This window comes from Poecilia formosa, unplaced genomic scaffold, assembly GCF_000485575.1.
Source record: "Poecilia formosa unplaced genomic scaffold, Poecilia_formosa-5.1.2 Scaffold164, whole genome shotgun sequence".
Lineage (NCBI taxonomy): Eukaryota > Metazoa > Chordata > Actinopteri > Cyprinodontiformes > Poeciliidae > Poecilia > Poecilia formosa.
The window spans coordinates 1052287-1078315 of record NW_006800103.1 but is presented as its reverse complement, the minus strand read 5'-3'; the positions used below and the strand labels follow the sequence as shown (position 1 = coordinate 1078315).

Below are 26029 nucleotides of genomic sequence, written 5' to 3'. Positions count from 1 at the left end.
CACACACACACACACACACACACACACACACACACACCGCTCACCTGAAGGTTCTCGTAATGTTTCAGAGTTTTGCAGTGGCTGATTTCTGCTGCCTTGGCTCCAGTGAAGAACCGACTGCACACCTTGCAGAAGAATCCCGTCTTTGGGACCAAATACTCTAGACCTGTTCAGAACCAAAAACCCACAGTGTCATTTCTGAACACGTCTGATCAAAACACATCACTGGTTTATCATGGAAGGTTTCATACCAACTGCTGCACTCGGGTCATACGGAGGCAGCGGCTTCTTCACGCTCTCCTCTCTGGTGTCTTCGGCTTTTTTTGTCTTTTCTGGGTGAGAAATAAAACATTTTAACATGTGGAACAAAAAGTGGCGGTGAAAAAACTGCAGCTGAAACAAACGCCGAGTGTTTTCACCTTTCTGCAGGACATCTGGCAGCTGTTCTGTCACTCCGCTGGTCACAGCCGAAGTCTCTGGTTCTGCTAAAGAGAAAAATAAAGAAACAATCACAACGATGTCAGTCATGAAACAAGTACAACACAAAGTGACCACCTTCATACGCCATTTGGTCAGAAACAACCAATCAGAGCCAGGAGGAGGGTCGTGGCGCTGTCAATCACTCTCGTGCTCACCCCTTCCAGCTTGCTCTTTGCTAAGCTACAGCTGTTCATAACAACATAACCTGCCACAAATGTGAAGGCTAGCTAGCATAGCCCCTGAAGATAAACGTTTTTCCCAGAACGGTAAGTTGTTCCTCTTCCTTTAGCACACTGAGCAGCGTGTACACAAGGTTGATTGGCAGCGCTAAGGTCCTCCTCCTCACTGACTGGTTGCTTTTGGTCCAGATTGGTGGATTTCTTCAAGTGATCTTTTCAAAGACTATCAGTCTCATATTATCAGTCTCATATTACTGTTATGACATGGTAACAATTTTAACAACAATGGAAAAAAAAAACATTTTTATTTATAAGCTACCCAATGCTATGCCTTGTTATTACAATAATGTTTTTGAGACAATAATCAAGCAATATCATATAAATGGTATAATAATAATGATAGTAATGCAAGAACACTTTGTAGAATGAACTTTAAAATCCGATGATGATTTAACAGCAGAATGGGAAAACATTTTAAATACCCAAAGTAAAAAAAACAATTAATAAAATGAATTATGAAGCAAAACTGTCCTTCAAAAAAGGGTCTAGTTGATACCAAACCACCAGACTTTTGTCATCCAGAGGAAAGAGAAAAATGATAAATCATGCAAATGTAAATTATTGAGCTCGTTTTAATTTATCATGTGATTAATTGACTTTTTGCTTATTGTGACAGGCCTACACGCTGAACTTGTTTGTGCTTATTTTCCTTACCTGGAGCTTCGTTCATGTTCTCCTCATCCTGGCTCTGCTGCGGTTTGTTTGACTCCTCATTCGGTGCCTCGCTCTTCTCCTCGTTCTGCTCCTTATGCTCCTCGTTCTTTGCCTCATGCTCCTCGCTCTGCTTCTCGTTCTTCTCCTCATTCTTCTCTTTGTTCTTTTCGTTCTGCTCATTCTTCTCATTCTGTGCCTCGTTCTTCACCTCATGCTCCTCGTTCTGCGCCTCGTCGTGGTCAGCTGGGCTGCTCCTGCTGCTGCTCTCTTCTTCAGCCACCGCTGTGCTGCTGCAGGTGGACGGAGCTGGAACTGCAGGAGCTGAGGAGGTGGAAACAGGCTCAAAGTCGAGGCTGGAAGGAAGCGCGGCGTCTGAGGAGAAACACCAGAGGTCAGGAAACCAAACTAGGGCTGAAAATAATGATTATTTTAGTTACTGATTAATCTGTCAGTTAGACAGAACGATACCGAGTCATTCACCAGCAGAGTGAAACTACGGTTTCTTTAGTTGTACCTGGGTCAGGTTTCATGCAGTCATCTGATTGTCGGTCCGCTGTCTCACTTGGATCTGTGTGGACGTGTGAATCTTCTGGAGGGGCGTCTCCACCATCCGGGTCCTGACCGGACTCCAAACTGCTCACAGCCTCAGCAGTTGGACTTTCCACATGTTCTGGTTCTTTCTCGTCAGATTCTTTCTGCTGGGCCGCTGTGGCCTCCACAGAAATCTCCTGGAGGAAGGAGAACAGTTTTATTATTTGGGCTGGAATGAAAGATTATTTTACTTAGCAATTAATCTACAGATAATTCTGATGATTAATTGGATAAGAATAGTGGCACAATTTACATATTTATATTTTAGCTTTTTTTAATACAATAGAAATACATTTAAAATATGACAATAAACACTTCATTGTCCAAAATACAATAACAGCATTCATTTAGTGTATACTTAATTATTTGTAGGAAAGGAAACTTCCTCAGTTTTGGGTAGAAGATGTTTAAGGTCTTGCTTATCTCAAGTACCAAATGTAAATATTTTTTAGACATTTTTTTGTTTAAATACTGCTCTAAGCGTATTTTTCTTTCAATAAAATACCTTTTTTGAGTCTGCATACTCCCGTTAACGACTAATCGATTAGTAAATTAGCTGATGATTATTTCAATAATCGAATCTCACGATAAATCTGATTAATTGTTTCAGCCCGAGTTGTTAAGAGGATGTTAGTTTTGCACATCTCCTGAAACAAATAAAAAAGATAAATAAATATTTAAATTCCTGTTAATGACAATAACTCAAAGTGTAAACCTAAAAAAAATGTAGGTGAAAGTCTAAGCTTATTAAATTTTGAGTTATTTTACCGTTTTATGTACCAGTATAATATTTTTACTTAATCTATTAAAAACAAAATCATTACCTGAAAACTTCTTAGCAAACAAATTAATCAAAGTCTGAAACAGAAACGTTCAGCTCTACCATGTGTTCCTCCTCCTGTTCAGTTGGAGGCGCTGTTTCGCCTTCATCTGACGTTTCCATGGAAACCGCAGCATCAGGGAGTTCTGTCACGTCTCCAAGCTCATCGACGGTGACAAAGTCGCTCATGTTGAAGGGGAACTCGTCCTCCTCCGGCTCCTCCGGTTCCTCCTGACAGGAAACAGAACAGAGTTTTCCAGATGAACTTTCTGCAGCAGCTGATCCAGGATGTGACCTTTGACCTCTCACCTTTCGTCTTTCAGCTTCTCTGTAGCGTTCGTCCCTCTGCCTGTAACTCTCCAGCCTGTAGGACGACCTTGACCCAAATGACCTGTCGTAACTTCTCCTCCTCTCCCTCCGATCCAGCCTCCTCCTCTCCCACTCCTTCTTCTCCCACTCCCTTCTTTCTCTCCTCTCCATCTCCCTCTCTCTCTCCCTCCTCTCCCTTTCCTTCCTCTCCTTCTCTTTCTTCATCTCCCTCTCTTTTCTCTCCCTGTCCAGTTTTTTCGCCTCCTCGTCTTTTCCTTCTGCGGTGTCTATCGCGTCCTCTGCCGTTTTCTCCTGATCCTCCTGCTCCCGTTTCGTTTGCCCCTGGTCTTCACTGGGAGGCGCCGCCATCTTGTTAGCCGTTCTTGTTCTGCACTCCTCCAGCAGAGCGTTAACCATAGCCTGAGTCATCTGAAACCAAACAAAGACGTTAAACTGGGGCTGCAAAGTTATCAATTAATGAGTTTTAGTTTACAGAACGTATCGATTAATGGTTCTGTTGTATCTAAAGGGCAGATCGTCTTTCCATAACATGGAGTAAATTTTCATAATATTCTGAAGTTTAAAAATAATTTTAACCTTATTTTGTGTCAGTTGTGTTAAATACTGAGTGAATAATAAAAACATTTAGGATTTCTCACATTAAGACATATTTATAAAATATAACAAAACAGAAACTTCCTAGTTGCTGAATAGACACATAAAAAATTAAAATAGATATATATATGCTTTTCCTCTTGAAGGAACGCTAAAACTTCGCTCTACGAAGTGCATTAACTCACGACAGCCCTCAATAATCAACCTGATTGTTTTTTTTTTCCTCCATTTTTCTGTCATCACTCCATCATCGCCTCTGCAGCACATTAATAATTTTTTGTTGAGAAGTTGAGGCTCTTTGTCGTCCCCCATCATCTGCCATCTTTATTTCTGTACTAACTGGCAAAACTTAATGAACTGCAGCACCCTCTGCTGGATGGCAGCCAAATTACAACACTAAAAAGTCCAAGCGAATCTTGTCAATAAACTAGAACTAATTTTAATCTAATAAACCATTAATTGACAATTGATTTGGAGTAGACAAATTGTTAGCATCCTGATGTTAAACCTTGTTCGTCAGTAGAGCAGCTGCAGCTTCAGGTTGTCTTACCTTGGGCAGCTCAGGCATGGGCATCTCTGGGGAAACTGATCCAGCATAGGAGCTGGGAGCTTGTGTCTCTTCAACATTCTCCACTTCTGATTCACCGGCGTCTTCGTGAACTTCTGTGTTTTCAGCATCACCAGCATCTTCATCGGGTTTAGCGTCCGATGCAGGCGAAGACACAGAAACTCCGAGGTCCTCCTCTTCCTCCTCCACACAATCGTCTTTACCCTCCATTTCCGCCAGATTTTCTTCCTCCGTTTTCTCTTCTGTTTTTGTGTTTTCATCTTCATCTTTCTCTGGCGGATCTTCACAATGATCTGGTTGCGATTCTGCGTCTTGTTCAGAAGGTTCTGCTGCCGCTTGGGTGTCTTCTGGAGGTTTATCCTACAGCGCACACACACACACACACAGGAAACACCATCAAACAAGCATTTCTACATCTTTTCACCCGGAAGGTTTCTAGCTACTGACCTCAGCTGTCTCACAGCATGCAGGGATGATTTTGGTCGGTGGCTGAGCTTTGGGGTCTGCTTTGCGGTAGAAGACCAGAGGGTTGTTTTGGATGATGCAGGGAAACATCAGGAAGCGTTTGTACACAGACAAGGCCATGGCTGTGGTGGCCATCTCACAAATGATCTAATCAGAACAACAAAACACGACATTTAGTCACATTTTCAAAACAAATTCATGAAGCTTGGAGTTTAAGAAATAAGTAATCTTGACTTCTAACCATGCTGTTGACCACAAGAAACTTGATGACCGTCCCAAAGCGGCGCATCAGTTTCAGGACCTCGGTGGAGCTACCGGGCGAGTCTGGAACGTTTTTGATCACCACCAAACTGTTCCACCCAACCGGAGCAGAACCGTCCTGTGAAACAGAGAGCAGGAGGAACATAAACGAACAAGCCAGGCAGTCTCTAATGGGAAAATAACAGGAGTTACAGCAGTAGAATATGCACCAATGGATCCAGTGATCCTGTGAAGAGATTATAAAGAGCCACCTGTGGAGGAGAGGATTCGATGAGTTTTGGTTCGCTGCTAAACTCAAAAATCTGTATGAAATGAAAACAAAATCTAACAGAAAGGAACGGATTTCCTACCGGAGTGCTGAGTCCGATCTGCTTTTTGACCAGTGTCATTTTCACCTCCGTGTCCTTAAACATGGCAGGCTTGAAGCTGTGGACCTTCACGAGCTCCTCTGCAACTTCAAGGTCAGGAAATGACACAAGAGCCTGACAGGAAAACACAGGATGGTGAACGTCATCTTCACATGGCCTGAGAAAGAAACCTGAAACCGCTGCACCAGTGTTAGACCACAAACTAAAAGGTTAGCTAAAACAGTAATCATAAACATTAGTTCAGCTAACACGCTATATGGCTTTAGCAGAATATAACTTGAGTGGAAGCTAATGCTAAAGCTCCAAATTTAACCAGGTTTACACCCAGACAGTATATCGCCCTCCACAGGATCAAATTTGTTTTTGCACCCCTAGATGTGTGGTTTTGCTTCAGGAAGTGATTCTTTGCAGCAAACCTTTTACTTGTGGTTTTAGTTTTATTGTTCAGTTTTGCTTGCTGAACAATTAGCAAAACTGGTTGTTCAGTTATGCCTGAAACAAATGTTGCTTTTGTGTCAGATTGAAGAACCAAACAGCAGTTTTCATACTGATCATTCTGAAAAAGAAAAGAATGACGAAAGCATCCAGCTACACGAGATGCTCAGGACGTTAGAGTCAAGTCAAAATTATTTTAAAGATCTTCCCTGCTTGATCAGGAAATTCAGGAAGTCTTTCAGTATGTAAAAGAAATTAAAAAATAAAAATGTCACAATCAAAGACAGAACTTCTGTTTGTAAAATGCATGAGGGCGCAGCATGCTAACCTTTCCGACGTGTTTAGCCAGGATGATGTCAGATGGCGCTCCCACGGACTGGACAAGCTCAGCGACGTCAGCGTCTGACCAGCCGCTGTCAGGAAGTCCTGTGACCAACACGTTCCACTTCTGCTGTGGAAAACGGTGGCCAAGATCAGAAGATGTCTGCTGTGTTTTAGCTTTGTATTTCTCTAGGGCTGCAGCTGAAGATCACTTTAGTTATCGATTATTCTATCAATTATTCTGACGAATAATCAGATTTAAAAACCGGCCCATTCTGCAGATATTTAATTTTATACAATATTAGAAATACATTTTAAAACTGCAAATAAATTCAATTCCTTTTTTAAATAAGAAAAAATTATAGCATCCCTTTAGTGAACGGTTGAATGACTGAGTTATTCAATAAGTGGCTTTTATTAGAGTCTATATATTCTAATTAACAATTAATTGATTATAAAACTAGTTGACGATTATTTCAGTAATCGATTCGTTTCGATTAATCATTTCAGGACTGCATTTAACTCAACTCATACATTAACAAGCCACAGCTGCAAAAGGCTGCATTACAGTGTAGATAAGAACCATCAGAAGATAACTTTACTCTACAGGTTTTAAAGAAATTATACCAATAAATTATAACAAAAAATTAGGACATTTGACAATGATGATTTTGTCATCAGATACCTGATCGGACGTCTTCTGGTCAGTTTCACCGCCTGCTGAAAGGAGTCAGAAAAGCAGGAGGTGAAGAAAAAATGGCAATCTGCACTAGTGACTGTAGTTGCAAATGAAATAAGTTACTAAATTATTGCAGTGATGTTCAAATGTGCACTTTTTCCTGTCAGTTTCAGTTTTTACTGGATGTCAAAATCCACAGATATTTCCTACCTGAGGTGTTCCCAGCTGACTCTTTGTCTTTTTCTGCTTCAGCTTTGCTGTGAGGAGAAAAAACAGTTCAGTGAATGTCGACTGTTCAGTTTGAGAAGTTAAAAACTAAAACCATGACCAACCTGTTGGCTTCAGAAAGCTGAGCATCTTCAGGTTTCTGTCAGAAGAAAAACAAGAAGGGATAAAATAAATAAATCAGATTATTCCAATTTGAAATTACAAACAGTTTTCACTGGGTTAGAGAAAGCAAAAAATTACTGAACTACGTGAATCAATTAAGGTTTTACCAAAGCCTTAATTGATATTTTCTAGTTATTTAAACCCGAAACCTGCTTTTAAAATGCACACAAACAGATACAACCAAATACAAATCAATAAGTAACTTGGGGTTAAGTTTCCTCTGCAAAACAGAACATCAGGCTCCTCTTCTTTAGACTAAGAACAAGACGCCACTAACAGGAGGAAGTAAAACATCGACATTAAGTATTAGCATCTATTAGTCTTCCATTAATATACCATTATCAATGTATCATTTGAAAATGGTGTCAATAAAACGATATAATCGTTTATCGCAATAATCACTGGGATGATCTGTTAATGTGATAGGCTTGGACAGTTGTAGATGATGTGGAAATCATAACTGAAATCTAAGGAGTTTAAACAAAAGTTTTGTCAGAAATTTTTATTTCAGCAGCTGAGCTTTGCTCCTTGTACCTTGGCGACTAAAGCGGTGATCGGCTGTTCCCTGATGCAGAGCTCTGATGCAGACGCCAGAGCCTGAGCGTCCTCCGTCTTCATCATGCACACAGACGCCTGCAGCAGATCAGAGTGTCAGTCGTGACGCGTCAGCCACAGGAAGTGATGCATTTGCTGCTTTTTTTCCCCTTTAACATGTGAGCTGACCTTTTGCCCTTGGCCCTTCTCGCTTTCCTCCTCAGAGCAAGGCAGGAGAATCACGTTGTTGATCTTCCCAAAAGAACTGACCAAGTCAGTCACTTCCTGTTCGGTTGCATCGATTGGAATGCCAGTCAGATAAACGAGGCGGTCGGCAAACGGCGCGCCCTGAGAGGCTGGACCTGCCACCTTCTTCTTCTTCTTCACTGGTAGATTTTTAGCAGCCTGGAAACAGAGAAATCTTCCTTTAAACATCACCAGCTAACCAGATTACAGTCATTTTAAACAGTTAATTTAAAACAAATGATTTATTTCCCTTACAACAAAGAACATTTAGGTTTTAGTGTTTCTTTTGCACAGATAGAACAGACAAACTTGCCACCTTGGTTGTTTTCGTTGCAGGTTTTAGTGCCGGCTTGGTGGTTTTAGTGGAGGGTTTTGTGGCCGCATGTTTGGATCCGTGACCCAATGCAGAGGAGGAAAGGTTTCTGCTTCTGTCGGCCGAGCTTTTGGTTAAAGCATCATCATGAGGATGCCTCACACCATGGTGGTGGTAACCTCCTGCAGAAAAGCAGCAAAAATAACAAAAATACACATCAATGATGAGAAGTAAAACTATTAAACCACTGATTCAATCCAACCTGCTGGTTTCCTGATTGGAAAACATTTTCATTTGGATCAAATTTTGCACAAACTTGTGTTAAATGGATGGCACAGAATTCAGCTCTAAGATTTTTTTATTTATTTATTATTTTTAAATAGATTGTTGATATAATGTAAAATATATGCAGTAATTTGAATTTATATCAACTGATTCCCATCGAAATAAAGAACATGAGATATTTGCAAATTTTAAATGTATAATGTTTCCAATTCAGTACAATTTTAATTTGCAGAAAGTTTAAAATCAGCTCTGCAAACAACGAAGAGCCCACTGCACTGAACCCCATTGAAAACCTCACGGTTATTCCACCAAATATTGACTTCTGAGTTAAAACATCAGTATTGTTGTTTCTAAATTATTGCATTATTAGAGATTTGAAAGCACTAAATCTTTTTCCTCATTTCTCATTTTCTGAAAATAAATCTTTGCTTGGAATTTTGGAGACATGTTGTCAGTAGTCCATAGGATAAAAGAACAATGTTCATTTTACCCAATCATATAACTGAAAAAAGCAAAATGAGAGCAACTGATCATTTTAAGTGGTCTCTTAATTTTTCCCAGAGTTGTATAAACTATTGGACCTTCAACCTCAACTGGATGCAAAAACTTCCTTCAATGAAATTCAAGTGCATAACCTGAAATTTCAATACTTACACAGATGGATAATCAAAATATGCTGAAGTCAAAAATGCTTAATGTGCAGTTCTACAATGAACAGAGCAGAGCAGTAAAATACGGAGACTAACCTGATGACTCTCTATGTCTCCTGTCAGGCCAGGGCTCTCGGTGGGAATAACGTGGGCCGTGTGAGCCAGAGTAGGGATATTTATTCCAGTGACCGTGGTCTTAAAATGGCAGAAACAGGAAGTTGGGATAAGCAACAATACACACGAATTCACTGCGTCTTTGTCACGTCAATGAAGATTTTCTAGGTCAGTTTAGAACATAAACAGCAAACATCAAACAGCTTCACATTTAAATCACAGAGAGGTTTTATTGACATGTTAAACCTGAAATGAGGGCTACCTGTGTGGTAGTGGGGCCGTGGATGCCGGGGGGGAGAGTAAGGCCTCCCATGAGGCCGGTGCATGAAGGGCTCTCTGCGGTATTTGCCATGAGGGGAAGTTGGAGAGCGAGAGTGGGACCGAGGTGCAGAACCGAATGGGGAACGGCTGCCATATCGCCAGCTCCGACTGGAAAAAAACACCAGAAACCTCACTGATAAAAGAGCCAACTTAAAGCTTAAAAACGACAAGGCCTCACATATTGGGGCTAGAGTCAGGCAGACACACAGGCAATAATACTGACTCAACAATCTGGGAGGTTAAACAACCATTTTTACATAAAAACTCAAGACGGAAACTCAGAAAAATTCCCTAAATTCAACTAAGTTTTATGATATTCCACCTGGCTATGCAGACTGGAGGTGTTGATACTTGTACACTGAGTGAAGAACAGCCAGCCTGTCTGTTTATGGAGGCATCTGAGCAACACAGTAAAATCTGAGGAGGTTCAATCACAGCAAAGAATCTGCAAACTTAAAAGGTTTGCATTAGGACAAAAGCGAGTAAAACCTTCATTTAAGTCAGTTTTCTTCTAATTATCGTGTCAAGAACTTTCATGTTTAACACCATAACTGAGGCCTGTCTAAGATAAACTTTAAGATAAAGTTCATGTGTTCCTTGTAACTTCTCTTAGCAGTGAAGTCTTGACATTGTGGTGATTTTCCTTGGTCGTCATTTTAAAAATGTTTTTAGATCAGGAATAAGTACTTATTGTATTTTTATTGTGAAAAATTTCATATCATGTTAAGAATTTAGATTTTTTGCAAAGATGGCTGTATCATCAGGAGTGTTACTTTTTACACTTTTCTCTACTATTGGGTCCATAAGAGGGTAAAAAAACCATAACAAAAATGATTAAATGCAGTTACTGATAAGAATTACACTTTTTATGCCCATTTTAAAGTGGCGATGTTTATCAGGGTGATATTTTAGGTTTGAGGGTCTTTGACATCACAACTGAAAAGAGTTGCAAATACTTTGTCACTTTTAATCTTATAATAATAAATTCCTCAAAAAATCAAGTTAAAATCTTACACCAATATTCCCCAAACCTATTTTACATGTTGTCTGATCTGCAATAACATTTGTTTTTCTTTTTAATCTGCATCTTTAGTTTACTAGCCTGGTATAATATGCCATCGAATTGTTCACATAAGGTTGTATCATCATGATTTATGTTCTGTTGTGGATTATTTATCCCATCCTGATAAGTAAAACCAAAGGACAGAAAGAGGCTGGCTTTCCTTTTTACCTTCATTCTACCTGTTTTGGTCTAGATAAGTGACAAAGTGACCCCAACGGGCTTCCTCTGCTGTGGAAGTTCAACTAACCTTGGTAGATTTGGTTTCCAGTCAGGGTACCTTCAAACAAACACACACAGGATGTGTTACTCAGGAGGTTGTGGAATAAATTCAAACAAAGGTGCAGATTAAGAATGAATAAAAAACACTTTAGCTTTAAAGCTGCTTGAATAATAATCACAAATACTGTCAGGACTGATGTAATGCTTGTTGCTACTGTGTGCTGATACTGAAGTTGTGCTACAGGTACAAAGCGATCAGCAGCATGCTGAAATGTCCTCACTTGTTGCGCAGGTCTCTGCAGGCGGCTGTGTGATCAACAGTGTTAATATGGTCAACCCAGTCCTGGAGTTGAAAAAACAAGGCAGATAAGAACATGGCCGTCACAGAAACAGAGGGGGGAAAAAAACAGCCAACAGAGTCACATGAACGAAGGTTGATGTTACATCATCTTTACCGAACCCGACATGTTTCCGGCACATCTCCGCCGGGTTCTAACAGGAGATCCCGTCCACAGACAGACAAACTTAACTTTGATCGTGTCCATGTCCACTTATCCCTTATTTTCTGCAGCAATGTTTAACAGTCTATTTTCCACCACAGCTTAGAATGAGTGTGATTTGTCATCAAGATGAAAAACAATTATTTGTGTGCAACATTTCAGGCCTGCAATCGACAAGAATCACATAAATCAATCAATCTGATTGACGACCAAATAAGTCAGATTTCTGAGCATTTAGTTTTTCCTCTGCTCTCAAAGATGAAGGTCCGGTTGGCTGGGGTGAACATATACACTACTCACAAAAAGTTAGGAATGTCTAACTTCCTGATCAGACATCAGATTGATAACCTTTACACCTCAACTTAAGCAGGCCATTTCCAGAGTCTAATCTTACTTTGTTTAATATATTACATGCTGTTCCATTAAGTGATTGACCCTGAATTACCCACTGAACCTTCTGGTCGTAGTTAAAGCATTCCTGTTCTTACACATTTTGAAGTCATTTGTTGAAGTAGATGCAACAGGAATCATTAATGATGATTAAACTTTAAGAAAAGTCGGAAGCTTCAGCATAAAAAAAGTCGACTCGTCAACAAGATGAGTCACTGTCAAAAAGTGATTTATGCTCAAAAACACGAGCTAGAGATATTTAGAACTTTTGAGATGAAGAAACTACAATTACACTAAATGTCTAAATGAATCCTTTGCTTTCATGATGCAACATCACTCTAGCATGAACTGTTTATGGTACTCTGAAACCTCCACCGAAAGTCGAATGTGCCCGACTTTCTGTGAGTAGTGCATCTTACAAAACTATTCTCGTCTCATATTGGCAACAATTAAGCCAACATTGAAAGGTACCTATTCTTTGGTCAATGTTTATATGACACAGTATATAAAAATCACTAACCAAAACAAAATGCATTGATTACATTTGAAAAGCTATAGTTAGTTTTGGAGCTGGGTTTGTGTTGGGTATTCGTGAGCAGCCGTTTTCTCTGCTGTAGACGGCGAACACAGTGATTTCCTGCTGGGTAACCAGGACAACCTTTTTATTCATCTAAAATCACCAAAGATTAGATTTAAAGCAGTTTGAATTAATCTAAGATTTTTTTTCAAAACATTTTGCACTGTGTCATTTTTTAAACTAAATAGCGTTTATTTTCATTTATTAACTAGAACCTAACTTTTATTACCATTACCTGGCTAAAAATATTAGCCTATTCCTGCAAAAAAGGTAAATGGTTTTCACTTTCACTACAATATTTGAAGTTATTTTAGGAAAAAACAAACAACAGAACTGCCATTCTGGAGACACAGTGCTGATAATCAGGTGTCATTACAATACTAAGTAACTGTATTAGATAAAAACACTCAAAAAATGTGGTAGGTAAAAGTTGTAAAGCCTTGGTTGGACTCCTTTTAGATGTTTAAAATCTACTATTATTAGTAGTCTTATGACTCCATTAGAAATCTCCCATGATTCTCTATGTTTACATTGCTCTCATTGCTGTCTACTGGAGGTAACATAATGACTACTCATAATCATTCAACACAACCCAGCTATGTTTACAAAAAAACCTTAAATTTTTTCAAATAATTCAGATAATTAATTTGGCTACAGACAATTCCACTATAAATTCCCATTTAGTTTTTGTAAGACAGCCAAGAGATTCTCCAAAATTATGACATGCAACAGATGAACAGACGTTTTTTCATGAAAACTTTGTTCCACTCTATGAAAAAGGAAAACCAAACATCAACTATTGTGTAATTTTCTACATGTATGATCATATTAAAGACACACAAAGCCACATAAAACACATGTGGCTTTACACATCACATGTAATCAGAATCTGAAAACATAATTTTAGAACATAAAAATTCATCTTTTTTCTTTTCATAATCACTATCTGTCCTGGCCACTTTTACATGACGTATTAAGAACTTCTTTACCAAAGAAAATGCATCTAAAATGCTGCACCCTTAAAATGCCAACAAGAACTGAATTCCCAGCTTGTAAATAGTAACAGTGGAAAATTGCAGCACACCAGAACTGTCATATTTGAACAGGTTGCATTTTTTCCTGACCTTTTTACTACAAATGAGGTCAACAGATATCCTTTCTACCACTCAAACAGTCATTACAGTTTGCCTCAAGGGAGCTTAAGAACGCTACATCATCATATTTATCATACTGACCATGGAGAAGCCTGGTTTGCTTCATTTAAAAACAGAAATCAACTAAAGCAATCCTGGGGAAACGGAAAACATTTTACCATTCAAGGACCATTCATCTGCCTTGTTTTGCCATTTTAGGTCATTTAATTATTGGCCTCCGAGTTAAAAAAAAAAGGTGAGCATTAGAAAAAGAAAAGAAACTGCAAGAAGAGAAATAGAGGTTTAGTAGCCGAAACCATCCCATCTTTCTGCAGATGTATCATAGCAGACTCATCAAAGTCCATTTTATTATTCAAGGATACCTCATCCTATCTGCCAACATTTATTTTAAGGTCTAGAGAGAGAAAATGTATCACAAGTCCAAGTTTCCGGTATGCCAAGGTAATAGAACGACTACTTTCTTAGAGACGTTTCACCTCCTCTCGTCCAAATTACTTCTTCAGTTCTGAACATGGTTGGGAGTAACAGGTTTATAAATCGTAGAAAGAACAGTCACACCTCTAGGGCTGCTGAGGTCATTTAATGGGCTGTTAAATTCACAAACTGGTCCGTTAAGGCCGTGCCAGTCAATTACCTCCCTTTATTCAGTTTTATGTCTGGGTCATTATGACTTAACGAGCCAAAAAACGTCGCTAACGAGATGTTTTGGTCAATGTCAATGGCTGTTATTAATAAATCCCCAATCTAGCTCCAAATTATTTACATACTTAAGGAAACTAAAGAAGGGAGCTTAAGAAGAGCACATATAAGGTATTGCAAAATGTCTTCATGAAACGACTTAAAAAAAAAAAGAGTCAAACTGACTTTAGTGTTTTAAAGGAATATTCTGGACATTAGTATGATGACATGTTAGCACTCACCTTTTCCTGGTCACACTGAATGTGACACAGGGAGCAGGTATGGGGAAACACCTTTGGAGACACCGCTGCGAAATCGCTTATCATGGTAGGAGTAGGCAACTTCTTGCTACTGCCATGTCTTGAAGCAGATGAAGACGAGGGAGAACGTCTTGACGAATCCTCACTCCTGGTTTCAGATGGCAGCCGCTGTTTAGATTCCACTTGTCGGTAGTCTCTGTCTAAATTACGAGTTTTAGGCAATGGTGCAAATTCTCTCACTGGTGATCGGCTGTTCTTGCGCTTTTCGCAGCTTGTCTTGCGATAGTCCCTGTCTCCGTGTTTGATTGGCTCCTTGTGCTCTACATGAACATGACGTCTTTCAGTTTTATCCACCTTCGACACTGACGAGGAAGTTGCAGTTGGAAGCATTTTAACAGTCCTTTCACTAGAAAGCTGCTCCCTTTTAAAAGTCTCTCGGGTACCACTCTCTTCCGTCCCACGACTGGCATGTCCATAGTCAATGACCTTCCCGGCTGTCTGCGTAACAGTAAGAAGGCTGGGTACTTCCGCTGAGTGTGACTGTGAAGAGCCAGTAGGAGTCACATTGTGAGAATATGAAGAAGAGGAGGTAGAGCTCACAGATTTTTGCTTGCCTGATTTCTTGAGTTGGATGTCACGGAGTATGAACGGTAAAGTATCTGGCGTTAACTGATCGTCCGGGTAATGACTCAGCACCTCCAAGTCGTCGTTTGAAAGTCCAAAGCTAGCCAAGATGCTTCCCGCGCTCTCTGGCGTGTACAAACCCTGACCTTCCATCCTACCTCCATCACCACGAGGTTGTCGAGTTTGAGGAGCTGGTGAGTCACTTATGGGGGGATTCCAGTTTAGTATTCTGGCTCCTGATTGGCTGCCCTGAGGCTGCTGCTGCTGTGTTGCCGCAAAGAGTTTGGTTGGAGGTTGGTAGTTTGACCAGTCGACTCCTTGCTGGTGTCCAGACTGATTATCTGCTGGAAGCAACACTGGGTTGGAACCATAGCTTCCATGTTGACCAATCCCTGTACCTTGGTTTTGATGTTGGTTCGATTGATTCATTAGATCCATCTGTCGGTGATCCATATCCCTGGTGCCCCTGATGGAAAGGGCAGACTCTAGCTCATCGGGGAGTTGGTTGGGACGAGGAAACTGGAACCCCATTCCTTGCATGTTGGGGTGATTTGGATGCTGACTTGCAGATGGCGGATGATGAGTCGGCCTCGATGCATTTACAAAAGGCTGGGAGCCCTGTTGTTGAGATTGCTGGTGATACATTGCAGCAGACCGACTTGCAGAAATCCGTCTGTTTGTGTTTCCCTCTAGGCCAAACGTCGACACTTGCTGCCGAGTCAAAAGACTCAGGAGGGCAAGGTGAGGAGGTAATACTGCTGTGAGATCACACCGGTGGCCCAAAACGATAGACGCTAGAACAGCAATCTGCCGGAGAGCGATCTGTGTTTGAGTCTGTATCTGAGCAAGTCGAAGAGCAGCAACCGCAGGTCCAAAAATGAAATGGGGCTCTCTGGTGGGGCAGCCGATGGAGAGGGTAGCACTGCGCTCCGAACACAGGGTTGGAGCAAGGAGTAAACCGTTACAGTCTTTGTGCACAGCGAGGCTGAGGTGGAAAGCAGAAATATACTATTATAATTATTCAGATCAAGAGTAGCCATCATGCCAAGTCTTCTTTTTTTCCCCATTAAACCTATTTAAAATTAAAGCAGTGTCTCCAACAAAAAGAAATATGGTCATCCTACTTTCTTTAAGTGATATCTAATATCTAATGATATCTAATCTAACCTATTAATGTCTGCACATTAATGAGCCAATCAATAACTTGCCTCAAATGTTTAATTTTATTAATGATTCCAAAAGCTTCTTATGCATACATAACCAGGCAATAGATAAAACAGTGCTTGTTCAAACTGTCTAAACACAACTTAGATAAAATTACAAAGAAACAATAGTGAATTCATAATTCAAACAGAAAATAATGATGAGCAAATCAAAAATGGCTGCTACAAACAAATCTGATAATTTGGGATTAAAAGAACAAATTGGACATTAATGACACTAATCACCTAAAATAATACAGTAAGTTGCATAAAAAAAAAACTTTTATATGTCAGCTTGCTTGGCCTTAACACATCTTGTAAGACATGCAGAGTCCACTGACAGATTTAAGACTGTGGTCAGACATGACGATGATAGCCAGCTTTTTTTTTTGTTTTACAGACCTCATTTAATATGCATCTTCTGCAAACCTGGACCCTACATTGTCTAAATGTACTGTTGTCTCTAACTTAACAATATCAACTTATAAATCCTAAATTACTGCAACTCCAGTCCTCAAGTGCCAACTTTTGGAAGCATTTTCTGCTCCAACATACCTGAATCAAATACATTTTTAACCACTGAGCCTTTGTGAAACTTGCTGATGTGCAGAAGGATTTATTTTGACTCTTGTGTCCTGGAGCAGGGATGTATCCAAAATGATTGAAGGCTGTAATTGCAGACCTTTGCTCTAGAAACTTACCAATGCCAGTACTTAGATGCTTCTTGGTTCTTTTCCACCACCAAAACCACTATCTGGTAATACACTGGTGCATGACGACATCTCTACTTATTCTTTGGTTAAGATTTCATTACAATGCTCTGAGAAATGTTCCTCATGCTGCATGGTGCGCCATGGTCAGTTCATCAGCCAAGTGTCATAAACCAATGTCTTGCATAGAGAGATGTTTCCCTTGCTCCAATAAACTCAGTCAAATAATTGAGACATTTCAGGGCCTCTGAAGAATTTATTAATACACCGAGAATAAAATGCAACTATTTGACTGGGCTTGCTTGGAGCAGGTATTGTGCATTCAGGACACCGGCTCTTGGCAGTGAATGAGAGACTAACCAATGTAAAATTTTACGTGCATCATTTTGATGTGCCATTATTTTTTGCTTTTTGATATTTTCAGTATACCAAAACTGATACTGCTCTGTAGGAGTACTTTAAAAACACTTCAAGTTAATAATCAGCAATAAAGACTGTGCTGTAAATATTAAAATACCATAATCTAAAAATAGTAATCATAAAACTTAAAGACTTATGAGCAAGGTAGATTATTTTCTTGATATTTCAGGTCAGTAAATATGTTATTATTCAGCTGAAATGCTAACGTCATAATGCACTAAGTCAGATCAAATTCTAATTTCTTGTATCAAAATTTACAGGACTGGACTGAATTTGTTTGGTGCTTACGTGTCGTTAAAGTATCAGGTCATAAGCTGTGTGTCAAAACACACATTGTATCAGCTACAAGTCAGTGATACTCAAATATTGTTTTCTGACAGGAATGCCCTACATTTCAGAGAGCCACACTGCAATAAATAAAAGTAGTAACTGAAAATGAGGATAAAAATAAATAATTCAATCATCATTATTTTGAGATGCCAATCTGCAAAGTCTCTGCAGGCAATAACTTTACTGTTCAGGATCTTAATGCTCTTACAGTGTGCCATTTGCAACTGTGTGAAGCAAAAAACATGACAATGTAAGACTGATTACTGACTGATTCTGTATCAGAATACAAATCCTGATTGGAGTGTTCCTCTTTTCAAGAGGAACCGCAATAGATGAACATGGAGCAACCTGCACACACATGCAGAAAAAAAGTCACCGATTGATACTTCAGCTGTTTTCAGAGGATTCACCCTGTGTTAACTGGAATCAAGTTTTCTAGAAGAAAAGAATTAATGAGTAAATAGTCTAATTTCTCTACTAATTAACCAAAAAACACTAAATTCGTATTATTGGACAGCAAATGAATCTCCCAGAATTGCTGCAGGGCAGTGGGATCCCCCTCACAGACAGCAGAAAAGAAAGGAAGTAGTGAACCAAGGAAGTCAATGAGCTCGCTGGTAAGTTAATTGTCTAAAAGAAAAGAAAATGCAAAGTGCACCAGAAATAACCAGGTCACTCAGAAGCACACATGTATTGAGAAAGAGGGAGGGAGTTTGCTTGAATTGGACAAATAAAGTCCTGTAATACTCCTAACTAATTTATTATTAAAGCATTTTGCCATTGTTCTGTCTTTACTATTTCCTCAATATTTTAAATATCAGAGTCTTCTGTCTCTAAATGTCTGTAGAGTTAGGAGCTCATCCACATCGATGTATATCAGTGGTCCCCAAAGTCAGTCCTGGAGGGCCGGCATCCTGCATGTTTTAGTTCTCTCCCTGGTTTAGCGCACCTGGATCAAATGATGGCTCATTAGAGACCTAAGAAAAACAATGATATGCTGAAAAGGTTCTTACTACCACCAGGAAGAGAACTAAAACATACAGGATGCCGGACCTCCAGGACCGACTTTGGGGACCACTGATGTATATTCTCATCCCAAAACAAACATCACTGCATGGCGGAGTGACTCAAATCTCGCGAGAAGAGGGAATAGTTCAGCAGGGAGCGGTCAGTCATTATATGTGCTTTCCGCAGATTGAAAATACAGCCACTTTTTCAATTAAAGTTTATGCAATATTCTTTAACAAATGGCATGATACATAGCAAGAAAATGTAATTTACAGAAAGAATTAACAGTAGCGGGCCAACCTGCGCAGCCCCACACATCCCACCAGCCATTTTGTGGGGCTCCCATGGCTAGCTGGCTAATGCTAGCCACAACGTAGTTCGCTACTATACAATACTGCCATCAGTACGTGCTCTAGATATTAAATAAATACCTTCACCAATGTGTTGACCTCAATCTTTGTTAATACGGGAATCTCTTGACTGTTTTGTGCCGTTAGCCATGACAACGAATCTTCTGTGTTCCGCCATAAACGCCCACTGAATTAGCTTCCGTCTGAGTTTTTCAGAATAAAAGTCAACCAAGTCTTTTTTTGATTTTACTTCTATATCACCCCTTTTCCTATAATCTGCTAATGAGTCCAGTATTCCACGCAGAATCTTTTAAAATTCCTCTGGAATCAAAGTAAGATTACTATCAGGTCAACCATCTGTCTGGATAACAACACAGGAGCAGGAATTAAGTTTAACAGGAATCAGAGACGAGATTTCATCTTTACAAAGGGGAGTTTAAAGTCTAAACCATAGATTCCCCCCACACACATTTTTAAATATCCAATCATTGTAATTTTGTTTCACATATTTCACTGCATAAAACATTTATGCACTAAATGATTGTCACCATTTCTGTGTACATTGGGCTGAAAAATGATCAGGAATTTAAAGAGGAATTGTGGTGGGTTAACTTCCCTTACCAAACTTAAATACATTTAGATTATTTAAAAACCCCTCAAATGTGACTTAATCATGCAGATTCATTGAACAGTAAATTCCTTTCTGCTCAAATGCTAGCAAAAAAAGTACATAAAAACAAAAATAAATGTGACAATAATGCTTATGACAAGGTTAAACCTAGAATATTTCCCTCTAAATATAGAGTACAATACAATGTCACAGTGTTCAAGCACAACAGACCATTTATAGCTTTAACAAAACAGCTTTATAAAGCATTCATGTCAACTGTCTCTAACTGTGGCTCTGTGGTGCAGATTTGAAAAATCTGAGATTGGGAATCATGTTATAATTCATTTATTTGTTAAAACAAGAGTTTGCCTTGTTTTACAGGACAGTGCATCTGCTGTACCTTATGGCATTGGGCCAGTTTGACACATCCACTTTCAACATCATAAACAATAAAACAAATTCTCACGAGCTCCAGATACCAAAATTATGATTATCCGCTTAAAATAGTTACCAGATTCTTCCAACAGTAAAGGTCACATTATCTAAGCCTGTGTTGTCCAGCTATGCCTTCATGATTTATTAAATATTTTACTGCTGGGATGTTTCTGAAGGGTTAAGGCAATGGGGTCAGGGTTGGTTTTTCATCTGTCTCCGCTTGAACTTGTTGTGATTGCTTGTTTTGTTACTGGGTTATTTTTAAGGAAGTGAACTGAGGAGAATGTTTTTTTATAAGGTTGGGTTTTGATCTTACTGGCATTTGACTCAGGAGATACATAAACTACACTGACTGTGCGAGTCCAACACAGTTAATCATATACATTTGTTATTAAAACATTAGCAAGCCTTTTTATGTCAAAAAGAGCTAAATTTGTATTTTAGATTGAACGTAGCATAGACTGTTGTTCAATAATATGCGGTAAATATATTTTAAAGGTTCACCAAAGAGTCAAAGTCGGTGTTTTCATTTGTGTCCTTACCACATGAATCAAAGTAAGAATAAAGTTTAAGATATTGCTAATAAACGTGGTTCTAAAAGTACAAATTAAATTAATTTTGCAGTTTATCATTATTTACTAAAGAATAAATGACAATGAAATAATTTTAGAACCTGATAAACAAACGACAAGAAATGTATTTTTATCATATAAGCTGTGGTATAAATGAATCTAAAATACTACAACCTTCACTCAAAGAAGTAGTAGTTTCTATCAAAAAGGAAGAAACAAAACATCATATTTACTGCTGACACATAAGCAGCAAATATTACATAAATAGATGTTTGTTGTAAATAAATACACAACAAATTTTCTAAAAAGCGCTTCACATCATACATAGCAAGATTATGTCAGTAACACCAAGGAGCATATATTCACAAATTATACAAACCCAATCCCTGTCACTAATCAGTGACTATCCAGGTATTTTATACTCATCTGACAAATGTAGGATTGTATTTACGATGTAACATCCGCCATTGCTGCCTCATCAAACAAATGAAAACAATTGAGGAAAAGTTAAAGTGGGGGCATTAATATGTTTTCCAGGCACATAGTACCATTTTATGACATAATCAAGTAATTATGTTAATTTAATTTGTTATGAAAATAGTATAAATATCAAATATGATTTAAAAGAAAACATTCCCTCCAAGTTTCAACACCTTGAAATTGGGCTTCTGTATCTTTAAAAACTCCACCTTCAGGAAGACATCATTCCAGATACACTGAGAAGTAGTTAATAGTTATGAGTTCAGCTGATGTGCAGTTCCACCAGGTGTTTGCTAATTGCTTCTGGCTAGTCTGAAGGAGCTCAGTGGGGGTAGTTGTGAGGGTTTCCTGCTCTGTGAGGCAGAAACTAGGAAGCTCAGAGGAGGAGATGAGTCTCGAAGGCGGAGCTAGGTCCAGCCAAGCGTTTTGCACAGCTAAATGGCTGACATGGAGATGAAAGTATTTCTCAAACATTCATAAAGGAATCAATGCAAAACTCCAGGTATGTTTTTGATGATGGAATAACATTATTACTTGATGTAAAGCTCAAAAAAGTAATTTTTTCCTCTTTAAGGTGAAAAATAAATAAATTAAAACACTGATGTGACATTTTCCAAGAGCAAAATCTGATGATCAACTTTCTGTTGTCTTTCTCTACAGGCATTTTATTCTGCTTCCATAAGAGCAGTTTGATTTTTACTACTGTGAAATTCATGTGGACACACAGTGAAGACGACACACATGCAATTTTGAGACCTTCACAGAAATCCTTCTGGTAAACACTCCTCTCCTTTCTGCATGTAAGATCAGGCTCCTACTATGATTTATGTCTTATGACATCTTAGATTCCCCCAGACGGACACCTCTTGTCATAAAGCTGTCTTTGATTTCTGGCGGTTGCATCATGGGGAGCGCTCTCCAGAGGATGTGATTTACCACTGCCATTCCTCTGGAGTCAATGTACATTTGACTTGAGACATTATCCAGCAGTCATCGAAGGTTGTGGTAATGCCACACGGCTTGCTGCTGCCAAAGAGGCCATCTTGAAAAAGTGGAGAGCTGCACATGAGTTTATTAATGCTACAAGCACATGGGAGAGCACTGACATGCTGCAGTACCAGGCTGTCAAGGCAGGAGCGTCACTGTTACCTGTTTGTTTATTAAAACATTTAAAATATTTTAGGTCATGTGCACTAGCATAGCAAGCTGGAATTTAGCCGTTAATTGTCTTGTAAAATCAGCAAACATATCTGATAAAATGGAGTAGAAAACTTTTCACACCATGATTACTTTATAATAGATCTGTCTGCTCTGGTAGAGAACCCAAAAATTACTCTCAAGGAAAACTATTACTAATTCAACATATTTTTTTTAACTTAAGCAAAAAGTAGTAATACTTAATACTTAGTAAACTAATACAGTAAGTAATGCGTATGTATAGAAGAACAGGGTAAAATATTCAGTGTTTCCTGCATCGTTTTTACCTTCAGATCTCAGCAGATGGACGCTAACATCAGATTTGGGATTTCACTTTTCTCCTGAAAGCTAGCTTTTAGCATCAAGTGACGAAATTTAACGATATTCATGGAATTCCTGAAAAACTCTAAAATTAATTTTATTCAACAAAGAATGGAGTCTGTCAAAAGACAGCAAAGTATGTAAAAAGAACATCAACTATACTGCTTTCTATAATCAATGGAAAACAAATTACTGACTGGGCCAGAAGGTCAAGATAATATTAATGACTTTAATCATAAACTTGTCTGGAGAGACAAAAATCACACACAAAAACACCCACATTGCTCCTTCAGGAATAGAAATGATGGCAGAGTTGAAGCCGGTCTGCAGAGCGGATCGTGTCGTGACCCGGAGCCAGAGAAGGGCGATAGATCAGACAGAGTGCTTCCCACATGTCTGCCTATAATTAGTTGTGCTTCATGCACACATATTCTTTAAAATGGTCATTTAATCAAGTTATCGTGGTGTCAAATAAAACCACATCTACATGCACAGCTAAACAAAATCAGTGTCTGTACACTGTAAAACATTTGACGGTGGTTTAATTTGAAAATGAAAGTCCAGCTGCTGCTATGAAAATGCAATTTAAGTCAACAAGAAAATTGCTTTGGTTTTAACTCAGAAGTTAAAGTTCATGAAGTTGATTTAACAAGAGACAAGTGGTCTAAACTGTTTTTTAAGTTCATTAATCTTGAATTGTGAGTTTTAACTTAATGCTGCAATTTAAACCAAATAATTATTTCACAATATGCAAGAAAAAAAAAAACTGCCCTCTCCCAGTTAAAGGTCACATTTCTCTGTTATTTCACTCACATTATCAAGTTAAAATAACTACGTATTTTACTCTAGAATAATTCAAATTCTTATTTCAAATTGAATGAAAATATTTATGATCTGATAATGAATTTTATTAAACGTCACACTGAATTCAGCTCAGAAACATTTAGTGAGAGGAGGATATAAAACCAAACATTTTCCTTAATAAAACACCAGAGTCAGATCAATGTAACGCATCTCCATCTCAGGATACAAAAACATGCCGCTAAGCATTCTGGGAAAGAGTTCCCACTCCTGTCTTTTTCTTCTTTCAGGTTTTTTAAATGCTAACCTAAAAACTCCTTTATTCAACTCTGGGAGGTTTGACAAAATGAATAAAAAGTTAACACAACTTACTACTGTAAGTTAATCTTTCACTAACTCACACATTTATGTTCAAAATCTAAAACTCACTAAATTTATTTGACTTCAAGAGAAGAAGACAGTAGACACAACTAAATGCGGCTCAAATGTTTTACAGTGTAGAAGTCCAAAACTCTCCAGATATCTGATTTCATGTTTGACGGTACAACATCGTGTGTTTTGTATGCACACTTAGTCTCCGTCCATAATATTTAATTGCTGCCTTGTGAACAGGTTCTGGTTCTGATTCCTTCAAAGGTTGTCAAAGTTGATCCACTGCGTTTACCAGCGGCAGAAATCTTCTGTCACTATGCTGAGATTAAGGAGCGACATTAAAGCTTCCTCGGGTGACAAATGCTTTAAACCTCTGTTGACAGTCACTGTTGACTTAGCTTGTGTTGACAGAAACTTATGAGCAACTGGACTGAATGCAATTAACTTACTCAAAAATGCTGAACTGCAGTCAAACGGTTAAATGATGTTTAGGAGAAACAAGCTGCCATGTCACAGTAAGCAATTAATCAATTAACCACATTATAAGTTAAAATGACTTCAATAATTGTTTGTTTTTCCTCTTTTCTTTCTCTGTTTCTACTAAAAACTGGATGATAAAAGGTTTCAGTGTGGCAGATTTGTTTACAGAGACTTCAGTATCGATTTTATTTGTTGCTTTAGTTGTTTTGTTTATTTATTTTGGATATTTAAGCTGTCTTCCAGTTCCAACTTATTCTAAAGTTCACTATAAATTAAAACATATTGATTTGTCAGCGGGTATGATTGCATTATTTAGCCTTTAAGAAAAAAAAAAAAATCAAATTTGAAAATGTTTTATTGATCCCAAAGACAAATATTGATTCAAATTCTTCAGAGATGCCATTATGCTGCTCTTTCTTGGTAGATTCAAGACAGATAAGAAAAATAACATTTTATTAATGGGTCTAATGATCTTTTTATGCTGAACTTGGTCATTATTGGGTGTTTAATTTCAGGTAGAGAAAGAGTTTTATTCCTTTCTGGTTTTTGCCATGTCTGACCACAATCTCAGCCATAAAGCACATTTTAAATGGGGTTAAACAAGTGCATTTTAAAAAATTTTTTTTTTTTACATCTGTTGGTCATGAATAACTATTGAACATTATGTCATTTTTGGTTTTTTTTTTCTTTACATTTTTAAATGATCTGCATAGCAGATCACCTTGGGATGAAACCTCTACACAGCCTTTCAGCACCACCAAGTGGTGAAATCATTTTAACAGAAAGTAAGGAAGCATTCATCATGCCGAGGTGGGTCAACCTTCACGTATCTGCATAGAGCAGCATCAGATAAGGTCTTTTTCTTTACCTTTTAAAAAGGAAAACCTTTAAGCAGGTATAAAACATGCTTTTCATACAGAAAACATTTTGGTATTCATTAATTTTTTAGGATATTTTGACATTAAATGTCATCAATATCATCATAATTAAGTAACTGCGCCATGAGGTTAAAAAGCAACACACAACTTCTCAACCTTTGTAAAGTAACTTCGCAACTGCTTGATTTAAAAAGACCAAATATAAAAAAAAATCTGATTTATTAATTAATATTTAGTATCTCTGTAAAAACCTTACTCATTCACTGTTTTCATTTCTGTTTTCTGACTTTGAAACAACATAATTACACCTAACTTCATCATAATTACAAATAACTTCATCATTATTACAAATAACTTCATCATTATTACAAATAACTTCGTCATCTGTCCGCACTGCAATAGTTTTTAAAACATATTTTTGTTTTTGATAACAAAATATACTATATTTTTAAAAGAAAAAATGTCTGGTGTCAAAGACGTGATGACAATTTTAATGACTCATTCTTTCTAAATATCATTGCTCCATTACTCACCGATCAGTTGCTTTTTTAAGAGACGGCTTCTTTTTCTGCATCTTCTGCATCTCCAAACGACTCTGGAAACTTCAATCATAATCCTTTAAATTTGCACTGGTTCTGTTTTACAGCACAGAAAGCTGAGTGCAGATATAAAAACAAAGCTTAAACTTAAAACAAAGCTTTTGGAAACCTGGTCAAAGAAAAAACTTTGTTAGCTGAGTG

The 26029-nt window shown here is 38.2% G+C and overlaps 1 protein-coding gene across 1 annotated transcript in view; it reads right to left on the bottom strand.

The window, feature by feature from the left end:
* Positions 1-26029, bottom strand: part of LOC103146635 (zinc finger protein 638-like) — a 27431-nt gene extending 1402 nt beyond the window's left edge. Inside the window, exons 1-25 of the mRNA XM_007564636.2 lie at positions 25823-26029; positions 14482-16108; positions 11222-11283; positions 10969-10998; positions 9600-9766; positions 9320-9418; positions 8292-8470; positions 7919-8134; positions 7730-7828; positions 7138-7172; positions 7016-7062; positions 6812-6846; positions 6134-6256; positions 5353-5484; positions 5212-5253; positions 4983-5120; positions 4724-4888; positions 4259-4636; positions 3094-3522; positions 2848-3015; positions 1888-2101; positions 1374-1745; positions 420-485; positions 252-332; positions 45-166 (exon numbers count right to left, since the gene is read on the bottom strand). Coding sequence (XP_007564698.2) covers positions 45-166; positions 252-332; positions 420-485; positions 1374-1745; positions 1888-2101; positions 2848-3015; positions 3094-3522; positions 4259-4636; positions 4724-4888; positions 4983-5120; positions 5212-5253; positions 5353-5484; positions 6134-6256; positions 6812-6846; positions 7016-7062; positions 7138-7172; positions 7730-7828; positions 7919-8134; positions 8292-8470; positions 9320-9418; positions 9600-9766; positions 10969-10998; positions 11222-11283; positions 14482-16108; positions 25823-25872 — 5076 coding nt within the window. The 5' untranslated portion in view covers positions 25873-26029. The remainder of the gene's footprint in view (positions 1-44; positions 167-251; positions 333-419; positions 486-1373; positions 1746-1887; positions 2102-2847; positions 3016-3093; positions 3523-4258; positions 4637-4723; positions 4889-4982; positions 5121-5211; positions 5254-5352; positions 5485-6133; positions 6257-6811; positions 6847-7015; positions 7063-7137; positions 7173-7729; positions 7829-7918; positions 8135-8291; positions 8471-9319; positions 9419-9599; positions 9767-10968; positions 10999-11221; positions 11284-14481; positions 16109-25822) is intronic.